At 52.6% G+C, this 17,704-nt stretch overlaps 2 protein-coding genes across 16 annotated transcripts; one reads left to right on the top strand and one right to left on the bottom strand.

The window, feature by feature from the left end:
• The first annotated feature begins 140 nt into the window (after positions 1–140).
• On the top strand, positions 141–6,901 carry Cplx3 (complexin 3). Its single transcript, NM_001109295.2, is given in 3 exon segments — positions 141–689; positions 1,896–1,983; positions 4,149–6,901. Coding segments are annotated over 3 exon segments (477 nt in total). The 5' UTR covers positions 141–525; the 3' UTR covers positions 4,374–6,901.
• Positions 6,902–10,961: 4,060 nt separating this feature from the next.
• Ulk3 (unc-51 like kinase 3) lies at positions 10,962–17,475 on the bottom strand. Of its 15 annotated transcripts, none has more exons than XR_015626989.1 (16): positions 17,244–17,475; positions 16,474–16,614; positions 15,987–16,390; positions 15,749–15,853; positions 14,966–15,109; positions 14,691–14,773; positions 14,120–14,275; positions 13,831–13,936; positions 13,601–13,641; positions 13,281–13,383; positions 13,088–13,189; positions 12,926–13,004; positions 12,815–12,855; positions 12,459–12,506; positions 12,266–12,332; positions 10,962–12,165 (listed from the first exon to the last, which is right to left on the bottom strand). XR_015626989.1 is itself a non-coding variant. In XM_087563851.1 (16 exons), the coding sequence occupies exons 3-16, from the start codon at positions 16,024–16,026 to the stop codon at positions 12,149–12,151; spliced, it is 1,095 nt and encodes a 364-aa protein (XP_087419977.1). In that variant the 5' UTR covers positions 16,027–16,390; positions 16,474–16,614; positions 17,244–17,475; the 3' UTR covers positions 10,962–12,148. The 15 variants fall into 15 exon arrangements, 6 of the variants coding, with proteins under 6 accessions (XP_087419977.1, XP_087419978.1, XP_087419974.1 ...); XR_015626990.1 differs by having other exon boundaries at positions 12,815–12,852; XR_015626986.1 differs by having other exon boundaries at positions 16,270–16,390.
• Positions 17,476–17,704: the final 229 nt, after the last annotated feature.

Here is a 17,704-nt window from a genome sequence, read left to right as displayed (position 1 = left end):
GCTTTGAGGTCTCTCCACTTCCCAGCCTTGAGCACTTTGAGGTAGAGGCTAGGGTCAGTAGATTAGAGGTGGGGGTAGAAGGAGGATGGACTGGGAGGTAAGGCTGGGGGTGTTTGTCCCTTGCTGCTACCGAGCGCTCCAAGCCGAAGTCCTGGTTTCGGATGACCCAGGAGAAGAGGACATTGGAGGGTAGGAAGCGGAAATCAAGGCACACTTCAGCGCAGCCCCTTCTCCCAGGGCAGCGACCCCACCACCGCGATCCCTAATCAGTTGTCAGCAGTAGCCAGCAGAGCTTTGCTGGCGCTAAAGAAGGCACGTGGGAAAGGCGGGAGTGAGGAGCAGGCACGTGGTCCAGGCTTCTCAGCCCCGTGCATGCCCCCCGCCCCCCGTGAGGAGGGTTTTGGGAAGGTAGGGACCAGTGCTCAAAGCTTGGGGCGCGAGCTCGCAACCGGAGCTGTCCCCGGGACTTAGTGCTGAAGTAGTCGCTGACGAACCAGGCGCCTGGTGCGGTGGCCAGAGAAGACCATGGCGTTCATGGTGAAGTCCATGGTGGGTGGCCAGCTGAAGAACCTCACCGGTAGCCTGGGGGGCGGCGAGGACAAGGGGGACGGAGACAAGTCTGCAGCCGAAGCACAGGGCATGAGCCGAGAAGAGTATGAGGAGTATCAGAAGCAACTGGTGGAGGAGAAGTAAGTGGAATCCCTTCTTTGTTCGTGTGACCCCCACACAAATACACTCACGCTGCTATACCCACCTCTGGGTCAGAGATGCTGACCCAGAGACGCTTTTACAGCCATTCCATTTCAAATCCAGGACCCTGTACCAGCTTCATCCTCCTGCCCAGAGGGAGCTGGGGGAAGGGCAAAGAGTATGGCAGGGGTGGGGAGTGGGGTGGGGGAGGATGCACGTGCATCTCTGATGAAATAGGTAATCCCTTAATCCGATCTGGTCTTAACCGCATGTATTCCAACTGGGGCTCCTCTGAGCCTGAGGCTGTAAGAAAAGTACTTTTCATCTGGCAGGGCTCAGAGTCATGGGGACAGATCCACGATGGGGGTATCCATAGATACTGAGGCTACTCAGTATCTATGCGGTAGTTCCAGGGCAGAGTGGAGGTAGAGTGAGCTAGGGTCTGAACTTTGGTGTGAAGTTGCTTGGTTCAGACCCTCGCTTTGCTTACTAGCTGACAAACTTTAGAAAAGTCATTTAACGTTTCTGCGACTGCTTTCCCCTTCTGGAAAACTGGGAGTGCTAATCACAATACCTGTTGTATATGCCTGTGAGAATGGAATGACTTAATGCATGTTAACCTTTTTAGTACAGCACCTGGCACATAGTAAATCTTCATGACATGTCGGGCTATTGTCACTTTACTTAATCCCAGTTATTTTGTAAATTGCAAGTTTCTCATTTCCCACTTTACAGAAGCAGAAGGTAAATGGCACACCAAAAGTTAACAGTGGTGCCCTGAATTAGGGTCAGACTGCCCCCCCCACACCCTTGTACACATAACCCCATTGCCCCGCCACACAGCTTGTCAGAGAAGCAAAGACAGACTTGAGTCAGAGATTGCAAAGGATGTTCAGAGAGAGAGACAGAGAGAGACAGAGAGAGACAGAGAGAGACAGAGAGAGAAACTGAACAAGACTCCCACCCAGTCAGCTCTCTCTTGCTCTATGGGTAGGAGTGGAGAACACAGAGGAAGGACACTGTGGTGGTTTGTTGCTAAAGCTAAGCCTGCCAGTCTGAGGTGACTGACTAGGCCAGCTGGGGCCTGGAAGGCTATACAACCTCCTCCCAGATCTTCCAGGCCATTTTAGCCTCCCCTTTGCAGACCCCACACCTTCTCTCAACCCCTGAGATGACATCACAACTGGTATCCTCTTCCCATGCAGGATGGAGCGAGACGCACAGTTCACACAGAGGAAGGCAGAACGGGCCACGCTACGGAGTCACTTCAGGGACAAATACCGTCTGCCCAAGGTATCCAGAGCCTAAATTGTGAAGTGTTACTGGGACCCTGAGCACTGGGAGCTAGACTCCCTCAGGACCCCTCAACTCTCAGCCTGTAGGAGTCACAAGGTGCTTGATCACCTTCTTCCGTTTCTCATTCATTCATTCATTCATTCATCCACGCACTCACAGATCTTGAGACAAACCCTGGGCCTTTGGAAGGTTACAAGTTTGCATTTCTGGGGACAGTCCTTTTTTTCCCCTTCACTTCCACCTCTCTGAACCGGATCAAGCCTGGCCCATGAAGACCCAGAGAAGTCTGAAAGCAGACTCTATAAGGGAGTGAGCTCTCATGGGGCTGCTGAATATATGGAGAGCTGGCAGGAGAGAGGCCATGGGCTCCTCCCTTCTATGCACCAGGTACTCAACCATGTTCTCACCTGACTCTCTCAAGAGTTGCTAGTCATTGCTTGTGACACTGAGCTCAGGGAGACTGGAGGACTTAGCCAGTGGATGGGAGCACTCAAGCCTGTGACTGCTGTGCACTGCTTACTCTAGTTCTTAGGCTACTTTTCAGGATATGTGGGTCTACCTGTAAGGAGCCTGTCTTTGTCTCAGCCAGCTCCTGCCCTATGCCTCCCAAGATGCTGCAGCTCTAGACTGGCATACAAGTGTGCTACACCTACACAGGACAAGCTGCTTCCCAGAGTTATCACCTCTGTGTACCTAGAGCTGGGTTAGATCCAAGCAGTAGAGTGCCGTAAGCCAGGCCTTTGCTTTCTACCGAAGTGCAGAGATCAGCTTATGTGGAGTCATGTTTACTCTTCCAACAAATTATTTGCTGAGCCCCTAGCTGTCACTGACTTCCCACAAGTCCTTTGGAAGTCTCTCAGGAAAGTCTGCAGCACTGCAAGTTCAGATAGCAATAGGGTCATTAGTGCTTACACTAATCACGTAAGAGACATTACTCCTCTGTGAGGAAATTTGAGTCTAGAAGAAAAGGCAAGACATGAATGGAACTATGTAGGACACAGGAGGAGATCCCAAATGGCCCCCAGATGCCTGGAGGGGGGCAGAGTATGGTGGCTCTCAGTGGGTACAAAAGGAGTACAGGTGCCGATATGTGATATAGGCCTGAATCTAGATCCCCGCTTGTATGATCTTAGGCAAATTGCTTAAACTTTCTGAGTCTCTTCTTTTATTTGTAAAGTAGAGATATCAGGTCCCATATTGGTGAAGATGGCCTTGAACTCCTAACCTTTCTGCTTCCACCTCCTGAGTGCTGAGATTATAATGTTGAGGCACTTGTCATATTTTTGGTGTTTGTTTGTTTGTTTGTTTTGAGATAAGTCTTAGTATGCATCCATGGCTACCTGGAACTTGCTACAGTAGACCATGCTGACTTTGAACTCATAGAAATCCACTGGCCTCAGCCTTCCAAGGGCTGGGATTAAAGGCATGCACTACCACTCCTGGCTTTTTCTAATATTGTTGGTTTCGTTTGCTTGCTTGCTTTGAGACAGGGTTTCTTTGTGTAGCTCTGGCTGCTCTGGAACTTGCTTTGTTGCTCTGTAGACCAGGCTGGCCTCAAACTCACAAAGATCCACTTACCTCTGCCTCCCAAGTAATTAAAGGTGTATGCACACCCAGCATTTTCTTAGGTATTTTCTTAATGGCAGAAAGTAAAAGCATTCTTGGTGCTAGAGAGATGACTCAGTGGTTAAAATCGTTTGCTGCCCTTGCAGAAGACTGGCATTTAGTTCCCAGAATGCATCACAGAAGTTCACAACTACCAGTACTTCCAGCTCCAGGAGTCTGATGCCATGTCCAGGCCTCCATGGGCACCCACACACATGTGCACACGTGAATAATAAAATAAATCTAAAAAACTCATTAAACGCACCTACCTCACTGTCAGCCATGGGCTAGGTCTTGACAAATGGTACCTGCCACTAGTTTTGTTCTGGAGTTAGCCATGGTTTAACCCTTGACTCAACTGACTGTCACAGAGTGTCTGCAAAGTCTCCAGGTCTACCCATAAAAGGCTTAACTCAGATGTGGGGGCAGATGCCGAGCTCTGGGGAATATGGCCCTCTGGAATTAAGAGCCCCAGAACCTAGCCTGGGTAGCCTCTGTACCCTGTACTGCTAGGTCCTCACAGACCTCCGCCCTTGTCTCTCCTCTCTTCCCTTCAGAATGAGACGGATGAAAGCCAGATCCAGCTGGCAGGCGGAGATGTGGAACTGCCTCGGGAGCTAGCCAAGATGATCGAGGAGGACACGGAGGAAGAGGAAGATAAGGCCTCTGTGCTTGGGCAGCTGGCCAGCCTCCCTGGCTTGGACCTCAGCTCACTCAAGGACAAGGCCCAGACTACGCTAGGGGACCTCAAGCAATCAGCTGAGAAGTGCCATATCATGTGACCGCTTCCCCTGGGTTTGCCTCTAGGATGGCCAGAGGGTCGGTCCCATGTGAGGGCTAAGAGAGTGAGTGTCTCAACTTCCAGATACCTCCAGTCCATTTGGGCTCTGTTTTCCCTGCCCCAGCCTAGCCTCAGAGCCTTCTCATCCATGTCCAGCTGTCCAGCTCTCTCTCTCTCTCTCTCTCTCTCTCTCTCTCTCTCTCTCTCTCTCTCGCAAAGTTCCTATTCTTCCCTCTCTCCCTCTGCTGCCTGGAAAGTTTCCCAAGTTGATAGAATTAGCCCAACCCTCTCTGGGTACAGCCCCCTGTTCTTCACACAAGAGCACTCACAGAAAGACACAGAAGCCCCGGCTCGTTTGCCACAGATGCATCCTGGCACACACAGACACACATCCCTTGGATTCCCAGCCCCTCCAGATACCAGCACTCAGATGCTTAGGCGAGCCTCTGGGCACACAGAAGACCTGTTCTTATCCCTCCCTCCCTTCGTAATCCTAGAAGCTTTTGCTCTTTCCGAGTTTTATCTTATCATCTGTAAAATGGGAATGGACTGAGTGATTTCCAAAATTCTGTCCCGATTGGCATTCCTGGCCACTCAGGACAGAGCCCACATCCCTTCTTGGGCAGGGCAGCAGCTGCAGTCACAGCATCACACAGCTGCCACTGTGGGTTCTGGGAACTGAGCAATGCTGTGTGAGGGGCAGAGTGCCAGGTATGGAACTGGCACTGAACAGTAGCTCCAGACCTCCTCTGGGCCCAGGGCTGAGCCAAATTTTGTTCTGTTCCTGTAGAAGTCTCTGTAGTCCATAGTTGGAATTTCCTCTTCTTGTTCAGCAAAAAATAAAAATTCCAAATGACGTGGCTATCTTCCCACTTCCTGCTGACCTGGGGTTCACAGGCCCCAGGCCTGCCCTTTGAGGGGTATCATCTGCCTCTTCACCTGCAGCTTCAGGGGGTCCTAGGTGAAGAACGGGGGCTTCTGTGGGGCTCTCTAGTGACAGCCCTTGTAAGAGTGCCTCTCAGGGTGGCAGGTGAAGGGGGTCTCACTGAGGGAGCAGATGCCCTTTGGGCTGGATGAAGTTCAGTCTGAGCACCAAGAGTGAGGAGGATGTGGCAGGAGGCAGCTGAATGGAGAGGTATACGGGAAGATGGAGCCTTAGGGTGTTTCCTGAGATCAGAGAAGGGGCTGTCTCTAACACTGGTCCTGTACTTTCCCCTCACCTCAGAGATGGAGCGTGAAACAGAGAAGAAAGGGTGATTGTGCCCCAGCCTGGCTCTGTGTGTGTACTTCAGTAGGTCCCTGAGCCTGCGTTCCTCTTGGTAAAATGAAGAGTTCTCTTCCCCAAGAATAATAACATGTATTTCAAAGAGTGGCCATTTGTCCCTGCCCCCTCCTCCTCCTGGCAGTGCTGGGGACTCAGGGCCTCACACACTGCATACTAAGGCAAGTGGTCTGCCACTCAGCCTCACCCACGGCCCCTGAGAATGACGCTTATCAGCTGTGGTAACACATTCTTTAAAGTAACAGAGGCGGAGGCACCAGCAGTCATGCTACACTGAGTGAGACCTGCTGGTGAAGACAGTGTTAGTCCCACCTCGCAGGGAGGTGGCCTGAGGTGGTAAGCTGGTGCCCTCAAAGTTTGTGTTTGTGTTTATGCAGTGAATTAGTTTCAGTCAGATTTCTTCTCTTTGTGTCCCTCCCTCCCTCCTTCCTTCTCACCTCCCTTCCTCCTTCTCTCCATCTCTCTCTCTGTGTTAGTTGGTATTATTGTCATTTTGTTTTCTTCCAGACAGAATCTTGTGTAGCTCAGGCTAGCCTCAAACTCCTAGGTAGGCAGGGATGATCTTGGACTTCTTTTTTTTTTTTTTCCGGAGCTGGGGACCGAACCCAGGGCCTTGCGCTTCCTAGGTAAGCGCTCTACCACTGAGCTAAATCCCCAGCCCCGATCTTGGACTTCTAACCATCTTGCCTCAACTTCCCAGGTACTCTGATTACAGGAACGGATCATCACACCTAGTTTCAGCTGTGCTTGAAACCTAGCCAAGAGCTTTGTGCGTGTTAGGCACCAACTGGCTGCATTCTCACCTGTGTTTGGTGGGGTTTTAAATTTAATTTTATTATTTTATGTATATGAATGTTTGCCTGCACACTGTTATGTATTTGCACATGTGTGCCTGGTGACCAAGGAGGTCAGAAGAGGGGGTCAGATATCCCTGTGCCTGGAGTTACAGACGGTTTTGAGTTGCCATGTGGGTGCTGGGAATTGAATTTGTGTCTGGAAAAGCACTGAGCATTCTCTCCAGCCCCTTTGTGTTAGAAATGGGATCTCACTACATAGCCCAAGCTAGCCTCCCAAGGGCTAGGATTACAGATGTACAACAGCACTACATGTGACTTTAATGAGGAATAAAAGGAAAAAAATGTTTTTTTTTCTTTTTTTCGGAGCTGGGGACCAAACCCAGGGCCTTGCGCTTACTAGGCAAGCGCTCTACCACTGAGCTAAATCCCCAACCCAAAATGTTTTTTCCTAAATAAAAACTCTAGATGTCATCATACTCAGAGTAGTGCTGGCATTCTGGAAGTCCCAAGTAGCTGCTCTAGTAGGTCATCCCAGGGGCTTGCCGGGCAGAAGAAAAGTGCTACAGGCACCTGGTGCCTCTTGGCCTCACAGAATAAGTGCTAGCCTGTGGGGAAGCCCTCAGTATTACAGGCAGCAAAAGCAGTTTGTTTTCAAGGGCAAAGTTCCTATTAGGTCTCCCTATAAAATAAGAACATGGAAAGGAAGGTAATGTTGAGTGGGAGAGCTGAAAGAGGAAGGAAACATTGAGAGGGTGAGGACAGAAGGAATCCACGCCCTGAGGGGGAGCTGCTTGAAGCTGTCATTAAGGCGCATCCTTTGAGCATCCTAGGGAGGCACCTGCATCTCTCAGATGCTCCTGGTCCACCCCCTGAGGAAGGGCTTAGCAGCCACTTGACAAAAACCCTTTTCTGACCTTCCCAAAGGAGCCCCAAGCTGGGGGTGGTGGAGCATAGGCTGCCTCAGCCGCATCAACAGCAGGGTCCACGTCAGCCCTCCACCCTCAGGGGCCTTCTGCCTAATGGGATCGGACAGCCCCTTCCCCCTCAGTGCTTTGCTGGCTGAGAAGGAGGCCAGCATGGCAGGTCAGGTGGTAGGGGTGCTTGGGGACACTCACTGAACCCTGTCAAAGCAGGGCTGTTTGGCGCCTGGGGTCAGGAGGTGGGAGGGGACTCTGTCTCCTCACTGATACTCCATTCACATCCCAGGAACCCCAAGAGACCCTGAGCTGTCTTCAGTGTCCCTGGAATGGAGCAGAGGAGGCTCTGGGGCAAAAGAGCCAGTTTGAAGCTCAGGCAAAGATGGGTAAGGTGAGCGGACTGAGAGTCACCCGCCCATCTGCATCGGCTATGCTATGGATTTTTCTCCCTGTCCCTGTGCTGATCTGCGTCCCCATCCCCCAATACCACGCACATTCCTAGTTTCACGCCCTTTAAAGGGAGCAGCTAACCCAGCCAAGCTGGAGCTGTCTTCTGCACAGGCCCTGGACGGAGCCAAACAAGTCCCAGCTTACTCCGTCCTGTTTCCATGCTCTTATTTTATAGTCACATGTTCCAGGATTATCTGGTATGAAGTAAAGGCCACAAAGGAAGCCACTGACCCCCAACAGTTCCCTTTTAACAGCGCCTAACCCCTTCCTCTCCAAATAAGCCTTAATGCTTCAGGCCTCTTTCCTGACTCCCATCCTTTCGCCCTCTTTCCTTCTCACCCTGTGGGACACCGGAAATGTCCAGAGGTGATGAAAAAAGTCTTTCTGACCCAAATTCTTTTTATCTGCCCTCCCCACCCCCACCCCCAGCAAGTGTAGATTTCTTTTAAAAAAAAAAAAGATTTATTTATTACATATAAGTACACTGTAGCTGTCTTCAGACACACCAGGACAACAGGTCACCAATCACATTGTAGATGGTTGCGAGCCACCATGTGGTTGCTGGGGTTTGAACTCAGGACCCCTGGAAAAGCGGTCAGTGCTTTTTTTTTTTTTTTTTTTTTTTTTTTTTTTGGTTCTTTTTTTCGGAGCTGGGGACCGAACCCAGGGCCTTGCGCTTACCTAGGTAAGCGCTCTACCACTGAGCTAAATCCCCAGCCCCGCGGTCAGTGCTTTTAACCACTGAGCCGTCTCTCCAGCCCTGTTCTTCCTAAGGAAAAACAAGGAAGAATTCCCAAGATGGGTGAGGATTCTGAGGGAAGAATATCCCAGGACAGGGGAGATCAAAACACACAGCCTGACCCTTGTACCCCACAGTGTACAGATTGAGGTCTCTGGCTCTACAACACTCAGAACTCCAGAGAACTTAGCGGCACCCCGGGGTCCTACCCAAGGAGCCTCCGGTCCCCTTCTCCTGCTTCCCACCCACCCAGGCAGCTCAGGCCCAGTCCCCAGTGGGAAGAGTAGTGCAGGAATAACAAGTGTTTTTCTAAGGCCAGCTGTTTCCCAGGGCGGGGGTAGGGAGGGTGGCCAGGGTTCGGAATGTGCAGGATCTCCCTTTTCCCCCAACAGCCAGATGGTCCCTCTTCAGACACTGGAAGCCCCAGGCAGGCACTGGGGACATCTGGGGCATGTTCACTTGTCCAGCTGAGCTTCTGACAGTGCCTATTGACCCAGCTGATGCTCTGGCTCAGCGCGGGGAAGCAGGAGCTTCTGTCCTCTGTCCCACAGAGCTGAGGTTCCAGCAGGGTCGTGGAGCTGTGGAGCCCACTGTCCTGCCTCTAACCCTGTGACTGCCAGCCATTGCCAGTCCCGGTTTGTATAAGGCATGGGGAGCCCTTTGGCCTGGGTCCAGGGGCACAACAAGGCTGAGGCCGCCTCTGCCTCACTCGGCAAGACCTGTGCCGGCATTTCTACAATGGCGAATGTAGGTCTACCTGTGAGCTTGGACAAGACTTTGTTTCTGCGTGTGTGGTACTTCGAGGGATAGCTTGGTAGTGCAACTTACAGTGGGGGGGAGAGTGGCCATTGATGTGTCTCATTCCTCCTGCCTCAGTCTCATAGTTGGGGCCAGGTACTTGGCCTCTGGGGCTGGATTCCTTCCTTTCAGATAACTTACATCCTTTCCTATGTCCCCAGTGGGAAATAAAATGAAAAAAACAGGTTGTGGGGGCGGGGCAGGCTGGGCCCAGAGACACCTGGTTCCGGTGGTCTATTCCAAAGGCTCATCTGCTCCTTCTAGGGCAGGACCATGGGAAAATAGGAGGTGGAGGCCGGGTAGTTGACCTTGGCTCAGTCTCCTAGTCAGAGAGCGGAGATGGGACGGCAAGGAGGTGAAGCTCCTGGATGGACATATTTGAAAGCCTTGAAGAAGTGGCAGCGATTCTCCGTCTCTCAAATGAAAAATATTTGAAAAGCCGATCTGAAGTTTCCTTTAAGCCCGTGCCACCAGGGGGAACTCTCTGGAGCCTACTCCCCACTTGCTCCGGCTCCTAGACTGCCTGCCTCCCTGCTTCACAGGGAACAGCCTGGAGGACATCAATTCAATGTGTGGGAGGGCCAAAGATTCCCATGCTCCTCCTGCGTTGGGCGCCTCTTGCGGGCCCATTGCTTGACACCCTGTGTAAGAATTTCAGGCCCCTGTTCCCAGCCAGCTGGGAGGTGCAGTCGCCACAGTAAACAACGGTCTGGAGACACAATGCCCCTCTCCCTTCCTGTCACCGATCCTGTCATCCTGTCCCCTCCCAGCCAGGCCTCTCCAGTCACCCCCTTCTTCCTTTCCCTAATCTTTCTTACTGAAACTTTTCATCTGCTTTATTTCCAAAGAAAATCTCAAGTACGTTTTTCTCCCTACATTTGAAAATAATATTTTATTGTACTTGTGCTATATACCAGGCCTACACACACCATCTTGTAAAAGTCCTACTGGGCTCATTCACCAATAACCCAACTGTACAGTCTAAGCATTGGGCCAAGGAATGGAACCAGTAGGGACTTCAGCAGCTCCAGCTGCCCTATAGGACACTGCTCTACACTGTCCCGCAATGGCTAGGCCAAAGGCTTCAGGGGATTGATTCATTCTGTCTTGTTCCTCCTGTATCAGACCCACGGTAATAGGCCTGAGGATAATTAAGGTGAGGGACTGTTAGAAATTACCCTGATCTCTCGGGGACTAGATATGAGAAGAAACCCTTAAAGATCCCCTCTTCCTAAAACCCAGCTTGCTGACTCACTGTTGGCTCAGAGTGAGGAGGCGCCTGGTGGAAGTGCAGGGTGGGATGGACGGTCTAGAGAGGACTGTCCTCGAGAGCTACCATCTGCCACTGTGGGGAAGTATGGAGAGAAAAGGCCTGGTTGGGTTCCCAGGCCTGTCCATCCTGCCCCCCTGCTCCCAACAACACATACTAGGTGGTTGGCAGGAATGGTGGCAGTCAGCAGAACTCTGGGATCCCCAGAGACTAAAGGCGAAAGGCAGACATACAGTCATGTCCCTCTGGGACCACACTACCCAGGCTCCCCAACCTTTTCTGGTTATGAGCAGGGTGACTTCACCTATTTTTCCAAGGCAAGAAGAGGTGCATAAATATGGAAAATAATTTAATAGAGAAACAATGATCTACATTCTTGACATACATCCAGCCTCTAGCCAGGAGGATGTTTCACTTTGTCCTAAGGAGGCAGTTAGGGCAGAATGATTGGAAATCACCAATATTCTCTAACTTTAGAAATAACCCTTCATACACACACACACACACACACACACACACACACACACACACACACCACACCTACACACAGAAAGAAAGAAAGAAAGAAAGAAAGAAAGAAAGAAAGAAAGAAAGGAAGAAAGGAAGAAAGAAAGGGACATTCAGCGCTTGTCATATGGGGTCATCTGTGGCAGAACAGCTCCCTTGCACCTTATTCAAGATCAGCCTTCAATAAGAATTTGAAAAATCTGAAACAAGATGATGATTGGGGGTACTGTTAAAAAAAAATCCCCCAGTAACTCCAGGTATGTAAGTTCTTCTCCAGCTCACACAGGGTGTAAGCTGTGGATGTTTCCACAGTTTAACAGGACAGAAGGGAAGACTCAGCCAAGACCCAGCTCTAGCTCAGGGCCCACCATGTGACTAGTGGGGCATATCCCCTCAAAGCGAGCTGTAAGAAGGGGTTTGCAGACCCCCTCCTCCATGCCAAGGCAAGGACAGGTCTGGAATTCTCACAGGTACTCCACCTTGACAAAAGACACGACTCTCATGCATGATGGATTGTCTTAAAGAACTGAAAAGGAGGGCGGCTGTGAGCTCCCAGGAAGACTGGAGAGTCTGTGGGGCTGAGTGCATACTGTAGGGTAGGTAGTCCCTGAGGGTATCAGACTGTCCCATTCCAGTGCAAGAAGAAAGTAGGGTTGGAATACAGGTTCCCAGGAAGGGTTGGCCCAGGTACAGCAGCTGCTTGGTAGTAGGGAAGGAACTGAAGTGTCTTGAAGAGATATGATGCCCTCTTTGCAGAAAAAAACAACAGGGTGATGGTGTCCTAAAGCTAACAGGCTTAGGTCAGCCATCACCTAATGACAAAGTCATATTAAAGTAATTCTCCCAGAGTTTAGTACACCTGCCACCAGATGCCCCAAGGGTGGAGAACACTGAGGAATGCTGGGAACTAGGAGGTGGGAGGAGCTCATCCAGAGGTCCCAGGTGCACAGGCATCAACCTGGCTTGGTACGAAGCTTCTCTCTAGGTTCATGTTCCATGCACAGGTTCTTCTGGAGTCACTGCAGTGTGCAAGCTAACACAGGTGAAAGAGCAAGGTCAGGTTTGGGTCTCTGACAAGAGAGCCAGAACCTATAACCTTGCTATGGGCTGTCAGACCCCAGGGCAGGACTTACAACTTCGAACAGACTCCGACAGCCCCTCTTTGTCCAGACTCTCTGCTTCCCAGTGAGATTCCCTGATCTGTGGGATGAAAAGCAGAGCAAGGGCTAAGGCAGAGTCAGTTAGAGTCGGAAGCCTGGGTGCACACACAACCACAGAGAGGAGGAACCCACAACCCACTGCCCAGTGTGGCTCGCTCATGCCCACCTTGATCTGCTCCTTCAGGTATTCAGCTCGAGCCATGAGGTTCTGAACCTGCCAAGAGAAGACATGTGCAGACGTGAGGAGGGTTCAAGTCAAGTGCCTCCCCACCCCTGGTGCTCCCCAGAACCCTGTCTCATTAGAATGGCCTTGTCTGATAACTCTATTTGTTCTCTTCTCTAGGAAGACTTCCCTGTTGCAGGAGTCTGGCAGACTTTTGGTTTATCCAGGCACTTAAGTCCTGGGTCATTGACCTCACAATTCTGAGGCAGGGAAACTCCATATGCAATCTAAGGAGGTCCCACAGACCTGAGTAGGAGGAGGGGAAGGAGAACGTCCTGACTCCCAGCCCCACTGAGTACCTCAGTGTGAAGGAGCTCCCGCCTTCGGCCTGGGGCTTCTGCTGTAAGGAAGGGAAGATGGTAAGGATAGGGTAGCCAGAGGTAGGGGCAGTATCGGTGCTGGGGCCTTACCTGCCAACAGCAGTAGCAGCTCCCCGAGGCTGTGCTGGTACAGGTCCAGGGCATCCTGCTCTTTGCCAGCTTCCTCCTCCTACAGCCAGAGGGGCAACACATTCCATATTGTGCCTTGGTTTCCCTCCTGTCCCACCTGGACTCCTCCCAATGAGCACAAACCTTGGCCATGGCAGCTGAGGCCACTTCCAGGGCAGCTAGGAGGCGTGGCTTGTCACGGGCCATCTCTGATGTGAGAGTAAAGGCTCTTAGTGAGGGAGCAGCCTGTTGTTTTGCATAGGAAGGCCCTGTCAGTCTCCCTGGAGATGGAGTGGGAGTGCCAGGACTTATGCACAGACCAGGAACCGAAGCCTACCTCGCAGCAGCTCTTGGCCAGTTGTGCCCTGCCTTAGCAGGGCCTGATTGGAGGAGGAGACAATGGCTTTGAGCTCCTCTGCCCTGGACACATACTGCCCCACCTGTAAGAGAATGAGGGGCTGAGGGTTATCCCCCTATCCTGCACCCACCTCCGATGCCTCTGGTCCCTTAGTGGCTGCCTCACACTAACCATGTCAGATACAAACAAGCTAGCCTGGCTCATTCACTTCCCCCAGCCTTGTCTTGTGAGAGTGGTTTCAAATCTAAGAATGCCATTTTTCAGAGGTCCACCCGTTTTCTCCTGGGGAGATCACCCACCTTCGCCTTAATCGCCTCTTTCCTCTGGGCATCCACTTCGTCTGCAGAAGGTAAAGGGTTCATATGAGGAATCTGTACTGGAAGCCTACCCCACAGTAAGCCTGCTGCAATCCTCAGATACTAAGTTCCAGGTTGATCTTCTGCACTGTCTCCCCTAATCTCTGCATGGGGAGCATGACCCAACTCCTGCACCCTCTGCACCCAGGTTATAGGAATGGCCTGGGCCTCACAGTGTAGTGCAGGTACAAAGAAGTCCAGGGCCTTGCAGTAGAGTGACAGGGCAGCAGCAGCGTCCCCCTCCTGGTCCTTCTTCACGGCCTCCACCACAAGGGCTGTCTGGGGGATTGGAGGATCGGCGGTCAGACCTACCCTCCTAATGCCACAGCAACCAGTGCCAGTCAGCAACCCCACCCCCATGCCCTGTGGCCACCTGCTCTGCTTCTGTGAGCCAGTCACCTATTAACCACCAAGAACGGGCGCATGAGACCCTGCCCACCCTATCCCCATCGGTCTGCTTACTGCTTGTGCCAGGCTCTCCCCACTAGGCATGTGCTCCAGGTCCACCCAGGGGTGGGCAAAGAAGTCCTGAAAGGAGATTCGATGGCTGGGGTCCCGCTCTAGAAGTCGCTGCAACAGGTCCCGGCAGTCTAGGGAGAGTTGGGGCCGAAGAGGGAGCTACAGAGGCACAGAGCAGGGACACATCATATGAGGCTCCAACATCTGAGCCCAAAGCCCAGGGTCCGTTGGGAACCCCCACAAGGGGTACATGTTTGCTGGTGGGTAATCTGAGATCTGGTAGAGACATGGCAGGTCCAGGTGATGTGCAGGGAGGGAGCCAGGCATCCCTTATCAGGCTCCTACCAGATGGGCATTTTCATGTAGCCCAGGACTACGGTAAGATTGGACCTGGTCATCTGTTGCCTGCTGTGGCTGATCAGGAATGGGCCAGATTCTAGGCTTCCACCGCAGAGCATGCTCCACTGCCACGAAAGGGCTAGAGCCTACACTGCAGTCGGTAGCAGTGGTGAGCAAACTTCTGGGCCTTGAGTCCCTCAATCCCCAGTGGATGCCAAGACCCTGCCAGACACACCTCAATAACCCGATTGCTACGAATCTTCTCTTCTAGCTCTGAGAACGATCTGGAGGCAAAGGGAGGCTGCCCAAAGAGAGCTTCTGTGGAAGAAGACAGAGGGGAGGTTGGAAGGGAACTGGGTTAAGTCTTGCCCAGCTCACCCATGGAAAGGGGGCCAAAATCCCTCAGAGCAGAGCCCCTAATTCTCATTAGAACCCAGGAGAGGCCCAGAGAAGCCTGGCCCAAACCCAGAGTAACTCTCAGGGTGGACAACAAGGAAACAAAGGCCTCACCGTACAGGATGACCCCCACAGACCAGAGGTCCACACGCGCGTCATACTGCCGCCGACACACCATCTCAGGAGCCATGTAGAGCGGGGAGCCACGAAGCACATGTTTCTCATCCCACGGGGACATATGCTGGGCAAAGCCAAAGTCTGCAGGCAAGAAAGAGGCCAGGCACAGGGCTCAAATCCCAGCTGCCTCTGTGATTCCCGTCAGAGCTCCTCCCCACCCCAGACTCACCTGCATCACTCCTGCCACCTCTCCAGTGCTACTGACACACAGCACTCCTATTATCCCCTCTGGGCTGGAAACCCTCCGCATGGTACATGGCCTCTTAAGCACCTTTTCCCTAAGCCTATCTCAAATGCAATCCCCACAGAAAGCCCCACCCTTGACCCCAGCACTAAATTATACCATGCTCTCTGGCCTCCAAACTCAAGTCTATTCTTTAAATCTTATCAGAAGCCACAAACACCTGCCCACTGCTATGTATTCTACCCAGCTGTCCAGACTGAGCCCTGATTCTAATAGCAGATCAAGTTGGGTCTTGGCTCATAGACTGCTCCTGGATGCTGTTCACACATTGGCACTATTTCCAGACTGAACCCCAACTCTGACCCAGACTTTATCCCTAGCTCCTCCCACAACACTGTAGGACATGAAGTGTGGGCAGCCTGAGAATGGGAGCTACCTTTCGGCGATGGGCTCACCCCTGTAGCTCCTGACCGGTCACTATCCAGCCAGGAGCTTACGGTTTACCCACTCTAAAACACCGCCCTGCTGCTGCAGACCTGCCAGTTTCAGGTGGGGCTTCTCCAAAGAACTCAGGAGGATGTTCTGCGGCTTCAGATCCAAGTGAGAGATGTTTCGTTCATGCAGGAACTGCAGGGCACTAGCTGAGGAGTCAGCCATGAGCAAATAAGTTAGAGCCTCTTTCCTACCCGCCTCTCCCCTCCCCAGGCCTCCCTCTATCCCTTACAGCTGTAGAGCTGTTCTACAGAATATAGGGAAGCACAAGACTCTAGCTACCTCTAAGAGTTCCCAGGTGCCTGCTTTTTGCACCCTTCATAAGATCGTCTTCCCTTCAAGGAGCCTCCAGAAAAGCCTAAGCCCTTTTGGACTTTGCATTCTCCCTTGCTAAAGCACTTGGGTTCCACCTACTGGGCCCTGGAAGATTCCACAAGGTTCTTACATCATGTTCACCATGAGGAAGTCTGAATTCCCCACAAACGCTAGAGACACACACATGGGAGACTGCAAAGCTCTGGAATAGGGGAGAAGAGGGCATGGGGTGTGCCACAGGCTTTTTTACCCAACTGCTGCATGAAAACACGGGCCACCTTCTCAGGCAGAATCCTGCGGGTATGGATGAAGCGAGACAGGTCACCCCCTGCACAGAACTCCATGATGAGGTAGATATTGTCATTGTCCCACTGTGGTTGAAAGTAAAGAGACAGCTTTAGGCAGTGTCCCTTCCTCAGCCTCCTTTGGAGGGAACCCCATCCCAGGCTCAGACCTGGAAGTCTTTCAGCTGCACGATATGGGGGTGCCGAATGCCCTTGAGGATCTCAATCTCAGTCAGGAGGTTTTCCACTGACGCCTTGTTGAGACTTTTCTTGGCCACGCATTTTATGGCTACCACTTCCCGAGTAGCCTTCTGTGGTACAGGAAATTTGGGGTCTCTGTCTTGAAGGGGCCGACCCCACGGGCTGGAGTGGGCTCTGGTTCCCTCAGCAACCTTTCCCTGTCTGGGTCTGTCCACTCTCCTCGGGTCTCCAAATTTCCCAGTTTCAACTTCTCAAATCAATGAGGCATCTCTGGAATCCTGGCTTCCCACCCCAGCATGGCAAGTGCCAATGCCATGCTTCTAACCTATGGCATCACTTTCTAGAGTGGCGCGGGGGTGGGTGTCACTATTTAAAGAGCTAGCCACTCTGCATTCTAACTGGTGCTTCCTCCTGGGAGTCTGACCCTAGACTCCTCCCAGTCCTAAGGCAACTTCCGTGCCGAGCCGGTTCTTCAACCACTGATAGCGAGGTTCCCTTAGGTCACGCCCGCCCCTCCAGACCAAACTGGCGTGGTTTTTTTAAAACCTAAAAGGGGCGGTTAGCTCCCGCCTCCTCCATCCGCCTGGTGCCAGGCAGCCGCTGGCCTTACTGCTCTCAAGGTGGTCGCCTTTCCTGCACAGCTTGGCCTGTCACCCAGCCGGGATTGCAGGGAGTTGGCTGGCACAGGAGCCGAGTGCCCAGCGCCCGGACACTTCGGGCACAACCCGCCCACACCCACCTTGGCGTAGGCCTTGTACACCGTGGCGTACGTGCCACTGCCCAGGCGCTCGGTAAGGATGAAACCGTCCAGCCGAGGGAGACCCCAGCCGGACCCAGCCATCCCGCGCCCGCCGCCAGGTGTTTCCTGGTTTGGGGTGCAGGTTCCGGCCAGCAGCGAAGCTGGGGGCGCTCGAGGGGCGGCAAGGCGGGACTCCACACAGCCCCAGTGCTGCCCGCCGGAAGCGCGACTCGACACCTCCCCTCTGAGGCTCCTCCCCGCCTGCCGCGGGCTGGGTGACACCCTCTGCCAAGGACTGCCAGGCAGGTTTCAGACAGTCTTCAGTGGTTGTAGAGGTGTGTCGAGGACTTCGGACACTATCACATGGGAACACTCAGCACTCCACTTCCTAGAGACCACCCACGTAGGGGGCTGGAGAAGGAGCAGGCTTTCTCCCTGCCCTTCAAGACCAGAAGCAGTGG

The sequence above is a fragment of the Rattus norvegicus genome, chromosome 8 (assembly GCF_021556685.1).
Source record: "Rattus norvegicus strain SHRSP/BbbUtx chromosome 8, alternate assembly SHRSP_T2T, whole genome shotgun sequence".
NCBI classification, from domain to species: Eukaryota; Metazoa; Chordata; class Mammalia; order Rodentia; family Muridae; genus Rattus; species Rattus norvegicus.
The sequence above is the reverse complement of the archived record's forward strand: the minus strand, read 5'-3'. Positions and strand labels throughout refer to the sequence as shown.

Excerpts from the sequence above, each read along its gene's own strand:
- Ulk3 (NM_001271135.1), bottom strand. The coding sequence starts at position 17,345 with ATGGCTGGGTCCGGCTGGGGTCTCCCTCGGCTGGACGGTTTCATCCTT. Across the intron at positions 14,276-14,690 it reads GTAGCAATCGGGTTATTGAG|CTCCCTCTTCGGCCCCAACT; the intron begins GTGTGTCTGGCA and ends GTGCCTCTGTAG. Across the intron at positions 13,153-13,280 it reads TGGCCAAGAGCTGCTGCGAG|AGATGGCCCGTGACAAGCCA; the intron begins GTAGGCTTCGGT and ends CTCTCACATCAG.